Source organism: Oncorhynchus masou, chromosome 29 (genome assembly GCF_036934945.1).
Source record: "Oncorhynchus masou masou isolate Uvic2021 chromosome 29, UVic_Omas_1.1, whole genome shotgun sequence".
Lineage (NCBI taxonomy): Eukaryota > Metazoa > Chordata > Actinopteri > Salmoniformes > Salmonidae > Oncorhynchus > Oncorhynchus masou.
Window position 1 is genome coordinate 2,546,490 of NC_088240.1, and position 15,972 is coordinate 2,562,461.

The following is a 15,972-nucleotide window of genomic DNA, read 5'->3' on the forward strand; positions in this document are numbered from 1 at the left end:
CACAGAGTCCTGTAATATGTATCTGGTACCACAGAGTCCTGTACTATGTATCTGGTACCACAGAGTCCTGTACTATGTATCTGGTACCACAGAGTCCTGTACTATGTATCTGGTACCACAGAGTCCTGTACTATGTAGCTGGTACCACAGAGTCCTGTACTATGTATCTGGTACCACAGAGTCCTGTACTATGTATCTGGTACCACAGAACAGAGTCCTGTACTATGTATCTGGTACCACAGAGTCCTGTACTATGTATCTGGTACCACAGAGTCCTGTACTATGTATCTGGTACCACAGAGTCCTGTACTATGTATCTGGTACCACAGAACAGAGTCCTGTACTATGTATCTGGTACCACAGAGTCCTGTACTATGTAGCTGGCACCACAGAGTCCTGTACTATGTATCTGGTACCACAGAACAGAGTCCTGTACTATGTATCTGGTTCCACAGAACAGAGTCCTGTACTATGTATCTGGTACCACAGAGTCCTGTACTATGTATCTGGTACCACAGAGTCCTGTACTATGTATCTGGTACCACAGAACAGAGTCCTGTACTATGTATCTGGTACCACAGAGTCCTGTACTATGTATCTGGTACCACAGAGTCCTGTACTATGTATCTGGTACCACAGAGTCCTGTACTATGTAGCTGGTACCACAGAGTCCTGTACTATATAGCTGGTACCACAGAGTCCTGTACTATGTAGCTGGTACCACAGAACAGAGTCCAGGACTATGTATCTGGTACCACAGAGTCCTGTACTATATATCTGGTACCACAAAGTACTGTACTACGTATCTGGTACCACAGAGTCCTGTACTATGTATCTGGTACCACAGAGTCCTGTAATATGTATCTGGTACCACAGAGTCCTGTACTATGTATCTGGTACCACAGAGTCCTGTACTATGTATCTGGTACCACAGAGTCCTGTACTATGTATCTGGTACCACAGAGTCCTGTACTATGTAGCTGGTACCACAGAGTCCTGTACTATGTATCTGGTACCACAGAGTCCTGTACTATGTATCTGGTACCACAGAACAGAGTCCTGTACTATGTATCTGGTACCACAGAGTCCTGTACTATGTATCTGGTACCACAGAGTCCTGTACTATGTATCTGGTACCACAGAGTCCTGTACTATGTATCTGGTACCACAGAACAGAGTCCTGTACTATGTATCTGGTACCACAGAGTCCTGTACTATGTAGCTGGCACCACAGAGTCCTGTACTATGTATCTGGTACCACAGAACAGAGTCCAGTACTATGTATCTGGTACCACAGAGTCCTGTACTATGTATCTGGTACCACAGAGTCCTGTACTATGTATCTGGTACCACAGAGTCCTGTACTATGTAGCTGGTACCACAGAGTCCTGTACTATGTAGCTGGTACCACAGAACAGAGTCCTGTACTATGTATCTGGTACCAACAGAGTCCTGTACTATGTATCTGGTACCACAGAGTCCTGTACTATGTATCTGGTACCACAGAGTCCTGTACTATGTATCTGGTACCACAGAGTCTTGTACTATGTATCTGGTACCACAGAGTCCTGTACTATGTATCTGGTACCACAGAGTCCTGTACTATGTATCTGGTACCACAGAGTCCTGTACTATGTATCTGGTACCACAGAGTCCTGTACTATGTATCTGGTACCACAGAGTCCCGTACTATGTATCTGGTACCACAGAGTCCTGTACTATGTATCTGGTACCACAGAGTCCTGTACTATGTATCTGGTACCACAGAGTCCTGTACTATGTATCTGGTACCACAGAACAGAGTCCCGTACTATGTATCTGGTACCACAGAGTCCTGTACTATGTATCTGGTACCACAGAGTCCTGTACTATGTATCTGGTACCACAGAGTTCAGTACTATGTATCTGGTACCACAGAGTCCTGTACTATGTATCTGGTACCACAGAACAGAGTCCTGTACTATGTATCTGGTACCACAGAGTCCTGTACTATGTATCTGGAACCACAGAGTCCTGTACTATGTATCTGGTACCACAGAGTCCTGTACTATATAGCTGGTACCACAGAGTCCTGTACTATGTAGCTGGTACCACAGAACAGAGTCCTGTACTATGTATCTGGTACCACAGAGTACTGTACTATGTAGCTGGTACCACAGAGTCCTGTACTCTGTATCTGGTACCACAGAGTCCTGTACTATGTATCTGGTACCACAGAACAGAGTCCTGTACTATGTATCTGGTACCACAGAGTCCTGTACTATGTATCTGGTACCACAGAGTCCTGTACTATGTATCTGGTACCACAGAGTACTGTACTATGTAGCTGGTACCACAGAGTCCTGTACTATGCATCTGGTACCACAGAGTCCTGTACTATGTATCTGGTACCACAGAGTCCTGTACTATGTATCTGGTACCACAGAGTCCTGTACGATGTAGCTGGTACCACAGAGTCCTGTACTATGTATCTGGTACCACAGAGTCCTGTACTATGTAGCTGGTACCACAGAACAGAGTCCAGGACTATGTATCTGGTACCACAGAGTCCTGTACTATGTATCTGGTACCACAGAGTCCTGTACTATGTTTCTGGTACCACAGAGTCTTGTACTATGTATCTGGTACCACAGAGTCCTGTACTATGTATCTGGTACCACAGAACAGAGTCCAGTACTATGTATCTGGTACCACAGAGTCCTGTACTATGTATCTGGTACCACAGAGTCTTGTACTATGTATCTGGTACCACAGAGTCCTGTACTATGTATCTGGTACCACAGAGTCCTGTACTATGTATCTGGTACCACAGAGTCTTGTACTATGTATCTGGTACCACAGAGTCCTGTACTATGTATCTGGTACCACAGAGTCCTGTACTATGTAGCTGGTACCACAGAACAGAGTCCCGTACTATGTAGCTGGTACCACAGAGTCCAGGACTATGTATCTGGTACCACAGAGTCCTGTACTATGTATCTGGTACCACAGAGTCCTGTACTATGTATCTGGTACCACAGAGTTCAGTACTATGTATCTGGTACCACAGAGTCCTGTACTATGTATCTGGTTCCACAGAACAGAGTCCTGTACTATGTATCTGGTACCACAGAGTCCTGTACTATGTATCTGGTACCACAGAGTCCCGTACTATGTATCTGGTACCACAGAGTCCTGTACTATGTATCTGGTACCACAGAGTCCTGTACTATGTATCTGGTACCACAGAGTTCAGTACTATGTATCTGGTACCACAGAGTCCTGTACTATGTATCTGGTTCCACAGAACAGAGTCCTGTACTATGTATCTGGTACCACAGAGTCCTGTACTATGTATCTGGTACCACAGAGTCCTGTACTATGTATCTGGTACCACAGAACAGAGTCCTGTACTATGTATCTGGTACCACAGAGTCCTGTACTATGTATCTGGTACCACAGAGTCCTGTACTATGTATCTGGTACCACAGAGTCCTGTACTATGTAGCTGGTACCACAGAGTCCTGTACTATATAGCTGGTACCACAGAGTCCTGTACTATGTAGCTGGTACCACAGAACAGAGTCCAGGACTATGTATCTGGTACCACAGAGTCCTGTACTATATATCTGGTACCACAAAGTACTGTACTACGTATCTGGTACCACAGAGTCCTGTACTATGTATCTGGTACCACAGAGTCCTGTAATATGTATCTGGTACCACAGAGTCCTGTACTATGTATCTGGTACCACAGAGTCCTGTACTATGTATCTGGTACCACAGAGTCCTGTACTATGTATCTGGTACCACAGAGTCCTGTACTATGTAGCTGGTACCACAGAGTCCTGTACTATGTATCTGGTACCACAGAGTCCTGCACTATGTATCTGGTACCACAGAACAGAGTCCTGTACTATGTATCTGGTACCACAGAGTCCTGTACTATGTATCTGGTACCACAGAGTCCTGTACTATGTATCTGGTACCACAGAGTCCTGTACTATGTATCTGGTACCACAGAACAGAGTCCTGTACTATGTATCTGGTACCACAGAGTCCTGTACTATGTAGCTGGCACCACAGAGTCCTGTACTATGTATCTGGTACCACAGAACAGAGTCCAGTACTATGTATCTGGTACCACAGAGTCCTGTACTATGTATCTGGTACCACAGAGTCCTGTACTATGTATCTGGTACCACAGAGTCCTGTACTATGTAGCTGGTACCACAGAGTCCTGTACTATGTAGCTGGTACCACAGAACAGAGTCCTGTACTATGTATCTGGTACCAACAGAGTCCTGTACTATGTATCTGGTACCACAGAGTCCTGTACTATGTATCTGGTACCACAGAGTCCTGTACTATGTATCTGGTACCACAGAGTCTTGTACTATGTATCTGGTACCACAGAGTCCTGTACTATGTATCTGGTACCACAGAGTCCTGTACTATGTATCTGGTACCACAGAGTCCTGTACTATGTATCTGGTACCACAGAGTCCTGTACTATGTATCTGGTACCACAGAGTCCCGTACTATGTATCTGGTACCACAGAGTCCTGTACTATGTATCTGGTACCACAGAGTCCTGTACTATGTATCTGGTACCACAGAGTCCTGTACTATGTATCTGGTACCACAGAACAGAGTCCCGTACTATGTATCTGGTACCACAGAGTCCTGTACTATGTATCTGGTACCACAGAGTCCTGTACTATGTATCTGGTACCACAGAGTTCAGTACTATGTATCTGGTACCACAGAGTCCTGTACTATGTATCTGGTACCACAGAACAGAGTCCTGTACTATGTATCTGGTACCACAGAGTCCTGTACTATGTATCTGGAACCACAGAGTCCTGTACTATGTATCTGGTACCACAGAGTCCTGTACTATATAGCTGGTACCACAGAGTCCTGTACTATGTAGCTGGTACCACAGAACAGAGTCCTGTACTATGTATCTGGTACCACAGAGTACTGTACTATGTAGCTGGTACCACAGAGTCCTGTACTATGTATCTGGTACCACAGAGTCCTGTACTATGTATCTGGTACCACAGAACAGAGTCCTGTACTATGTATCTGGTACCACAGAGTCCTGTACTATGTATCTGGTACCACAGAGTCCTGTACTATGTATCTGGTACCACAGAGTACTGTACTATGTAGCTGGTACCACAGAGTCCTGTACTATGTATCTGGTACCACAGAGTCCTGTACTATGTATCTGGTACCACAGAGTCCTGTACTATGTATCTGGTACCACAGAGTCCTGTACGATGTAGCTGGTACCACAGAGTCCTGTACTATGTATCTGGTACCACAGAGTCCTGTACTATGTAGCTGGTACCACAGAACAGAGTCCAGGACTATGTATCTGGTACCACAGAGTCCTGTACTATGTATCTGGTACCACAGAGTCCTGTACTATGTTTCTGGTACCACAGAGTCTTGTACTATGTATCTGGTACCACAGAGTCCTGTACTATGTATCTGGTACCACAGAACAGAGTCCAGTACTATGTATCTGGTACCACAGAGTCCTGTACTATGTATCTGGTACCACAGAGTCTTGTACTATGTATCTGGTACCACAGAGTCCTGTACTATGTATCTGGTACCACAGAGTCCTGTACTATGTATCTGGTACCACAGAGTCTTGTACTATGTATCTGGTACCACAGAGTCCTGTACTATGTATCTGGTACCACAGAGTCCTGTACTATGTAGCTGGTACCACAGAACAGAGTCCCGTACTATGTAGCTGGTACCACAGAGTCCAGGACTATGTATCTGGTACCACAGAGTCCTGTACTATGTATCTGGTACCACAAAGTCCTGGACTATGTATCTGGTACCACAGAGTCCTGTACTATGTAGCTGGTACCACAGAACAGAGTCCTGTACTATGCATCTGGTACCACAGAGTCCTGTACTATGCATCTGGTACCACAGAGTCCTGTACTATGTATCTGGTACCACAGAGTCCTGTACTATGTAGCTGGTACCACAGAGTCCAGTACTATGTATCTGGTACCACAGAACAGAGTCCAGTACTATGTATCTGGTACCACAGAGTCCTGTACTATGTATCTGGTACCACAGAGTCCTGTACTATGTATCTGGTACCACAGAGTCCTGTACTATGTATCTGGTACCACAGAGTCCTGTACTATGTATCTGGTACCACAGAACAGAGTCCTGTACTATGTATCTGGTACCACAGAACAGAGTCCAGTACTATGTATCTGGTACCACAGAACAGAGTCCAGTACTATGTATCTGGTACCACAGAGTCCTTTACTATGTATCTGGTACCACAGAGTCCTGTACTATGTATCTGGTACCACAGAGTCCTGTACTATGTATCTGGTACCACAGAGTCCTGTACTATGTATCTGGTACCACAAAGTCCTGTACTATGTATCTGGTACCACAGAGTCCTGTACTATGTATCTGGTACCACAGAACAGAGTCCTGTACTATGTATCTGGTACCACAGAGTCCTGTACTATGTAGCTGGTACCACAGAGTCCTGTACTCTGTATCTGGTACCACAGAACAGAGTCCTGTACTATGTATCTGGTACCACAGAGTCCTGTACTATGTAGCTGGCACCACAGAGTCCTGTACTATGTATCTGGTACCACAGAGTCCTGTACTATGTAGCTGGTACCACAGAACAGAGTCCCGTACTATGTAGCTGGTACCACAGAGTCCAGGACTATGTATCTGGTACCACAGAGTCCTGTACTATGTATCTGGTACCACAAAGTCCTGGACTATGTATCTGGTACCACAGAGTCCTGTACTATGTAGCTGGTACCACAGAACAGAGTCCTGTACTATGCATCTGGTACCACAGAGTCCTGTACTATGCATCTGGTACCACAGAGTCCTGTACTATGTATCTGGTACCACAGAGTCCTGTACTATGTAGCTGGTACCACAGAGTCCTGTACTATGTATCTGGTACCACAGAACAGAGTCCTGTACTATGTATCTGGTACCACAGAACAGAGTCCAGTACTATGTATCTGGTACCACAGAACAGAGTCCAGTACTATGTATCTGGTACCACAGAGTCCTGTACTATGTATCTGGTACCACAGAGTCCTGTACTATGTATCTGGTACCACAGAGTCCTGTACTATGTATCTGGTACCACAGAGTCCTGTACTATGTATCTGGTACCACAGAACAGAGTCCTGTACTATGTATCTGGTACCACAGAACAGAGTCCAGTACTATGTATCTGGTACCACAGAACAGAGTCCAGTACTATGTATCTGGTACCACAGAGTCCTTTACTATGTATCTGGTACCACAGAGTCCTGTACTATGTATCTGGTACCACAGAGTCCTGTACTATGTATCTGGTACCACAGAGTCCTGTACTATGTATCTGGTACCACAAAGTCCTGTACTATGTATCTGGTACCACAGAGTCCTGTACTATGTATCTGGTACCACAGAACAGAGTCCTGTACTATGTATCTGGTACCACAGAGTCCTGTACTATGTAGCTGGTACCACAGAGTCCTGTACTCTGTATCTGGTACCACAGAACAGAGTCCTGTACTATGTATCTGGTACCACAGAGTCCTGTACTATGTAGCTGGCACCACAGAGTCCTGTACTATGTATCTGGTACCACAGAACAGAGTCCAGTACTATGTATCTGGTACCACAGAGTCCTGTACTATGTAGCTGGTACCACAGAGTCCTGTACTATGTATCTGGTACCACAGAACAGAGTCCAGTACTATGTATCTGGTACCACAGAGTCCTGTACTATGTATCTGGTACCACAGAGTCCTGTACTATGTAGCTGGTACCACAGAACAGATTCCTGTACTATGTATCTGGTACCACAGAGTCCTGTACTATGTATCTGGTACCACAGAGTCCTGTACTATGTATCTGGTACCACAGAGTCCTGTACTATGTATCTGGTACCACAGAGTCCTGTACTATGTATCTGGTACCACAGAACAGAGTCCAGTACTGTGTATCCGGTACCACAGAGTCCTGTACTATGTATCTGGTACCACAGAGTCCTGTGCTATGTATCTGGTACCACAGAGTCCTGTACTATGTATCTGGTACCACAGAGTCCTGTACTATGTATCTGGTACCACAGAGTCCTGTACTATGTATCTGGTACCACAGAGTCCTGTGCTATGTATCTGGTACCACAGAGTCCTGTACTATGTATCTGGTACCACAGAACAGAGTCCTGTACTATGTATCTGGTACCACAGAGTCCTGTACTATGTATCTGGTACCACAGAGTCCTGTACTATGTATCTGGTACCACAGAACAGAGTCCTGTACTCTGTATCTGGTACCACAGAACAAAGCACTAAACAATGTAGCTGGTACCACAGAGCAGAGCCCTAAACTACGTAGCTGGTACCACAGAGCAGAGCCCTAAACTACGTAGCTGGTACCACAGAGCAGAGCTCTAAACTACGTAGCTGGTACCACAGAGCAGAGCCCTAAACTACGTAGCTGGTACCACAGAACAGAGCCCTAAACTACGTAGCTGGTACCACAGAACAGAGCCCTAATCTATGTAGCTGGTACCACAGAGCAGAGCCCTAAACTACGTAGCTGGTACCACAGAGCAGAGCCCTAAACTACGTAGCTGGTACCACAGAGCAGAGCCCTCAACTACATAGCTGGTACCACAGAACAGAGCACTATACTACGTAGCTGGTACCACAGAACAGAGCCCTAAACTACGTAGCTGGTACCACAGAACAGAGCCCTAAACTATGCAGCTGGTACCACAGAGCAGAGCCCTAAACTATGTAGCTGGTACCACAGAACAGAGCCCTAAACTATGTAGCTGGTACCACAGAACAGAGCCCTAAACTACGTAGCTGGTACCACAGAACAGAGCCCTAAACTACGTAGCTGGTACCACAGAGCAGAGCCCTATACTACGTAGCTGGTACCACAGAGCAGAGCCCTAAACTACGTAGCTGGTACCACAGAACAGAGCCCTAAACTACGTAGCTGGTACCACAGAACAGAGCCCTAAACTATGTAGCTGGTACCACAGAGCAGAGCCCTAAACTATGTAGCTGGTACCACAGAACAGAGCCCTAAACTATGTAGCTGGTACCACAGAACAGAGCCCTAAACTACGTAGCTGGTATCCCAGAACAGAGCCCTAAACTACGTAGCTGGTACCACAGAGCAGAGCCCTAAACTACGTAGCTGGTATCCCAGAACAGAGCCCTAAACTACATAGCTGGTACCACAGAACAGAGCCCTAAACTACGTAGCTGGTACCACAGAACAGAGCCCTAAACTACGTAGCTGGTATCCCAGAACAGAGCCCTAAACTACGTAGCTGGTATCCCAGAACAGAGCCCTAAACTACGTAGCTGGTACCACAGAACAGAGCCCTAAACTACGTAGCTGGTATCCCAGAACAGAGCCCTAAACTACGTAGCTGGTACCACAGAGCAGAGCCCTAAACTACGTAGCTGGTACCACAGAGCAGAGCCCTAAACTACGTAGCTGGTACCACAGAACAGAGCCCTATTCTACGTAGCTGGTACCACAGAGCAGAGCGCTAAACTACGTAGCTGGTACCACAGAACAGAGCCCTAAACTACGTAGCTGGTACCACAGAGCAGAGCCCTAAACTACGTAGCTGGTACCACAGAACAGACTCTCTTTACCACTTTATCACTTCACCACAAACAACTTTATTACTTTACCATTTAAAGCTTCTTAAGGGGGAGGCAGTATTCGGAAGTTTGGATGAATGAAGTGCCCAAAGTTAACTGCCTGTTAACTACTCAGGTTCCAGAAGCTAGGATATGCATATAATAACGATTAAAAATGGACTGCTACTGATGTAAAATATTACTAGGTCTTTAAGAGTTTATTCGGAAGATAACAGCTCTATAAACACTCTTTCGTGGGCCCCGACATTCTAGTTAATTATTTACCTGATTAGCTTAATCAGGTAATATTAATTACAGAGAAATTATTTTATAGAATAGCATGTCATATCACTTAATCCGGCATAGCCAAAGACACGACATCACATTACAAGACAGTACCGTGCAGTATCAAAGAGCCCTTACTGCTGCTCGATCATCCTATTTTTCCAACTTAATTGAGGAAAATAAGAACAAATCCGAAATTCCTTTTTGATACTGTCGCAAAGCTAACTAAAAAGCAGCATTCCCCAAGAGAGGATGGCTTTCACTTCAGCAGTGATAAATTCATGAACTTCTTTGAGGAAAAGATCATGATTATTAGAAAGTAAATTATGGACTCCTCTTTAAATCTGCGTATTCCTTCAAAGCTCAGTTGTCCTGAGTCTGCACAACTCTGCCAGGACCTAAGATCAAGAGAGACACTCAAGTGTTTTAGTACTATATCTCTTGACACAATGATGAAAATAATCATGGCCTCTAAACCTTCAAGCTGCATACTGGACCCTATTCCAACTAAACTACTGAAAGAGCTGCTTCCTGTGCTTGGCCCTCCTATGTTGAACATAATAAACGGCTCTCTATCCACCGGATGTGTACCAAACTCACTAAAAGTGACAGTAATAAAGCCTCTCTTGAAAAAGCCAAACCATGACCCAGAAAATATAAAAAAACTATCGGCCTATATCGAATCTTCCATTCCTCTCAATTTTATTTAGAAAAGGCTGTTGCGCAGCAACTCATTGCCTTCCTGAAGACAAACAATGTATACGAAATGCTTCAGTCTGGTTTTAGACCCCATCATAGCACTGAGACTGCACTTGTGAAGGTGGTAAATTACCTTTTAATGGCATCAGACCGAGGCTCTGCATCTGTCCTCGTGCTCCTAGACTTTAGTGCTGCTTTTAATACCATCGATCACCACATTCTTTTGGAGAGATTGAAAACCCAAATTGGTCTACACGGACAAGTTCTGGCCTGGTTTAGATCTTATCTGTCGGAAAGATATCAGTTTGTCTCTGTGAATGGTTTGTCCTCTGACAAATCAACTGTCAATTTCGGTGTTCCTCAAGGTTCCGTTTTAGGACCACTATTGTTTTCACTATATATTTTACCTCTTGGGGATGTCATTCGAAAACATAATGTTAACTTTCACTGCTATGCGGATGACACACAGCTGTACATTTCAATGAAACATGGTGAAGCCCCAAAATTGCCCTCGCTAGAAGCATGTGTTTCAGTCATAAGGAAGTGGATGGCTGCAAACTTACTACTTTTAAACTTGGACAAAACAGAGATGCTTGTTCTAGGTCCCAAGAAACAAAGAGATCTTCTGTTGAATCTGACAATTAATCTTGATGGTTGTACAGTCGTCTCAAATAAAACTGTCTTTTGAAGAACATATCAAGACTGTTTCAAGGACAGCTTTTTTCCATCTACGTAACAATGCAAAAATCAGAAACTTTCTGTCCAAAAATGATGCGGAAAAATGAATCCATGCTTTTGTCACTTCTAGGTTAGACTACTGCAGTGCTCTACTTTCCGGCTACCTGGATAAAGCACTAAATAAACTTCAGTTAGTGCTAAATACGGCTGCTAGAATCCTGACTAGAACCAAAAAATGTGATCATATTACTCCAGTGCTAGCCTCCCTACACTGGCTTCCTGTCAAGGCAAGGGCTGATTTCAAGGTTTTACTGGTAACCTACAAAGCATTACATGGGCTTACTCCTACCTACTTCGCTGATTTGATCCAGACAACCGATCTGGGACAAGGCTATAGGAGGAGACAACAGATCTGAGACCAGGCTATAGGAGGAGACAACCGATCTGGGACCAGGCTATAGGAGGAGACAACAGATCTGGGACCAGGCTATAGGAGGAGACTACAGATCTGGGACCAGGCTATAGGAGGAGACTACAGATCTGGGACCAGGCTATAGGAGGAGACTACAGATCTGGGACCAGGCTATAGGAGGAGACTACAGATCTGGGACCAGGCTATAGGAGGAGACTACAGATCTGGGACCAGGCTATAGGAGGAGACTACAGATCTGGGATCAGGCTATAGGAGGAGACTACAGATCTGGGACCAGGCTATAGGAGGAGACAACCGATCTGGGACCAGGCTATAGGAGGAGACTACAGATCTGGGACCAGGCTACAGGAGGAGACTACAGATCTGGGACCAGGCTACAGGAGGAGACTACAGATCTGGGATCAGGCTATAGGAGGAGACTACAGATCTGGGACCAGGCTATAGGAGGAGACAACCGATCTGGGACCAGGCTATAGGAGGAGACTACAGATCTGGGACCAGGCTATAGGAGGAGACTACAGATCTGGGACCAGGCTACAGGAGGAGACTACAGATCTGGGATCAGGCTATAGGAGGAGACTACAGATCTGGGACCAGGCTATAGGAGGAGACTACAGATCTGGGACCAGGCTATAGGAGGAGACAACAGATCTGGGACCAGGCTATAGGAGGAGACTACAGATCTGGGACCAGGCTATAGGAGGAGACTACAGATCTGGGACCAGGCTATAGGAGGAGACTACAGATCTGGGACCAGTATAATCCCCTCAGCCCAGTGAATACCTTCCCCAGGCTGAAGTAGAGAGAGACCGTTCTTCTCAGGCCCGGTGTGCTTAGAGCCTTTCTCAGGGAGACCCCTTCCTCCTCCTCCTCCTCCTCCTCCTCCTTCTCCTTCCCCTCTTCTAGTGCTCTCTCTTTTGTGCCCCGTCTCTCCACAGTGAGGCTCCCCTCTCTCCTCCTCTGATGGCTTGTAGTGGACACCAGCTGAGAGACACAGAAGAGACCAACAGGACAACAGGATGAATATCCTTAGTGGAAAACAAAATGTGTGTTTTAATGACTTACCTGGTTAAATAATACAGTCAATAAGAATGTCCTAGTAGGTATTAGTCAGCATGTCAAATATTAAAATACACAGAGAAAACAAAGGGATCATGGGGGGGGGGGTAGCCTAGTGGCTAGAGCGTTGGATTTGTAGCCCGAAAGGTTGCAAGATCAAATCCCCGAGCTGACAAGGTAAAAACAAAAAAAGTGTTGCTCTGCCTCTGAACAAGGTGTAACTGACGGTTACTAGGCCATCATTGAAAATAAGAGTTTGTTCTAGTTAAATAAAGGTCAAACATTTTGTATTTAAATACCACACGGAGCCTGCACCCCCTCCTCCTCTGTATGTCCAAGGGGTAGTAGCACTGACAGCAGCAGCCTCCTGGGCCCTGGCTTCTCCAGGTGGGCCCTCTCTGGATGGGCTTGGGGCTCTAGGATGGTGTGGGCTGGATGGACAGGATAGGTCTGGGTCAACCTCTCTGGATGGGTACCCTCTGGCTGGGTCTGGGCTGGATCCTCAGAGCTGACATACGCCTCATGTATGAGTGGCAGGAACTTCCCCCCCAGCCCACCTGGACTCCTTGGTTTCTGCCATATGACGATTTAGAGTTATTATGTTGGAATACTATGAAGCTCAAAGCTTGTGTCATTAGATTGCCTTACTTACCCTCCTACTACTCTCCTGGTCCAGACTGACCACTGAGCCAGAAAAAAGGGGGGGGAGATGCAATCTGGAGAAGCTGGGGTCCGAGGATGTGTTGTCCTTTTTTGTGTCTGTGCTGCCTTGTTTCACTGACCGAAGAAACAAAAAAGTATACATTTGACTCTGTGAAACACGTGAACACTCACATGCACACTCACAATCCTTCTTCATTCTTCACAACTGAACTGAAGGAAGGTAAACTCACGTGTCCGTCCCTGCTGGGCCCCACCCAGGTAACCACCATAGTAGTTGACGTGTGATAGCTGGCTGCTTCTCCAGGAGGAATCTACTGAGGCCGTCTTCAGAGGGCAGGGTCTCTCTCCTCCCTGTAGAGGCCAGGGTCTCTCCCCTCCCTGTAGAGGGCAGGGTCTCTCTCCTCTCTGTAGAGGCCAGGGTCTCTCTTCTCCAACCTCCTCACAGTCTTTCACACTAAATCATTATAATGTATTCAACTTCTATAGTGCTTTTCATAACATAAAGAAATCTCAAAGCAATATGCCATGCAAACATGCAAAATATCATGAGTAGCCAAGCTATAGCTAACTACGCTGAACAAAAATATCATGAGTAGCCAAGCTATAGCTAACTACGCTGAACAAAAATATCATGAGTAGCCAAGCTATAGCTAACTACGCCGAACAAAAATATCATAAGTAGCCAAGCTATAGCTAACTACGCTGAACAAAAATATCATGAGTAGCCAAGCTATAGCGAACTACGCTGAACAAAAATATCAACTCAACATGTAAAGTGTTGGTCCTGTGTTTCATGAGCTGAAATAAAAGACACCATAAATGTTCCATACGCACAAAAACCTTATTTCTCTCAAATTTTGTGCACAAATTTGTTTACATCCCTGTAAGTGAGCATTTCTCCGTGGCCAAGATAATCAATCCATCTAACAGGTGTGGCATATCAAGAAGCTGATTAAACAGCATGACCATTACACAGGTGCACCTTGTGCTGGGGACAATAAAAGACCATGTCCAACAGAGCTGTTGACAGAGAATTGAACGTTCATTTCACGGGGCTCCACTACAGCCCCGTCCATGTTGGGCTCCTTTGTCTTGCTCACATTGAGAGAGAGGTTGTTGTCCTGGCACCACACTGCCAGGTCTCTGACATGAGTGCTACCGACATGAGTGCTACGGGGTGGGAATAATTTTGGCAGGTTACCTTCTCTTTTCTGGGGACAGGGACTATGTCTGATTGAAACATGCAGGTATTACAGACGCGGTCAGGGAGAGGTGGAAAATGTCAGTGAAGACACTGGCCCCGTGGCCTTACATTTACATTTACATTTAAGTCATTTAGCAGACGCTCTTATCCAGAGCGACTTACAAATTGGTGAATTCACCTTCTGACATCAGTGGAACAGCCACTTTACAATAGTGCATCTAAATCATTTAAGGGGGGGTGAGAAGGATTGCTTTATCCTATCCTAGGTATTCCTTGAAGAGGTGGGGTTTCAGGTGTCTCCGGAAGGTGGTGATTGACTCCGCTGTCCTGGCGTCGTGAGGGAGTTGGTTCCACCATTGGGGGGCCAGAGCAGCGAACAGTTTTGACTGGGCTGAGCGGGAACTGTACTTCCTCAGTGGTAGGGAGGCGAGCAGGCCAGAGGTGGATGAACGCAGTGCCCTTGTTTGGGTGTAGGGCCTGATCAGAGCATTTACATTACATTTACATTTAAGTCATTTAGCAGACGCTCTTATCCAGAGCGACTTACAAATTGGTGAATTCACCTTCTGACATCCAGTGGAACAGCCACTTTACAATAGTGCATCTAAATCATTAAGGGGGTGAGAAGGATTACTTAACCTATCCTAGGTATTCCTTGAAGAGGTGGGGTTTCAGGTGTCTCCGGAAGGTGGTGATTGACTCCGCTGTCCTGGCGTCGTGAGGGAGTTTGTTCCACCATTGGGGGGCCAGAGCAGCGAACAGTTTTGACTGGGCTGAGCGGGAACTGTACTTCCTCAGTGGTAGGGAGGCGAGCAGGCCAGAGGTGGATGAACGCAGTGCCCTTGCTTGGGTGTAGGGCCTGATCAGAGCCTGGAGGTACTGCGGTGCCGTTCCCCTCACAGCTCCGTAGGCAAGCACCATGGTCTTGTAGCGGATGCGAGCTTCAACTGGAAGCCAGTGGAGAGAGCGGAGGAGCGGGGTGACGTGAGAGAACTTGGGAAGGTTGAACACCAGACGGGCTGCGGCGTTCTGGATGAGTTGTAGGGGTTTAATGGCACAGGCAGGAGCCCAGCCAACAGCGAGTTGCAGTAATCCAGACGGGAGATGACAAGTGCCTGGATTAGGACCTGCGCCGCTTCCTGTGTGAGGCAGGGGCGTACTCTGCGGATGTTGTAGAGCATGAACCTACAGGAACGGGCCACCGCCTTGATGTTAGTTGAGAACGACAGGGTGTTGTCCAGGATCACGCCAAGGTTCTTAGCGCTCTGGGAGGAGGA

At 46.1% G+C, this 15,972-nt stretch overlaps 1 protein-coding gene across 2 annotated transcripts in view; it reads right to left on the bottom strand.

Annotated features, from left to right (window-relative positions):
* Window positions 1–15,972, bottom strand: part of LOC135521087 (uncharacterized protein KIAA2012-like) — a 99,325-nt gene that overhangs the window by 77,486 nt on the left and 5,867 nt on the right. For both annotated transcript variants that reach the window (XM_064947032.1, XM_064947031.1), the window contains exons 3-6: window positions 13,722–13,945; window positions 13,481–13,605; window positions 13,128–13,401; window positions 12,553–12,753 (exon numbers count right to left, since the gene is read on the bottom strand). In XM_064947032.1, coding sequence (XP_064803104.1) covers window positions 12,553–12,753; window positions 13,128–13,401; window positions 13,481–13,605; window positions 13,722–13,945 — 824 coding nt within the window. The remainder of the gene's footprint in view (window positions 1–12,552; window positions 12,754–13,127; window positions 13,402–13,480; window positions 13,606–13,721; window positions 13,946–15,972) is intronic.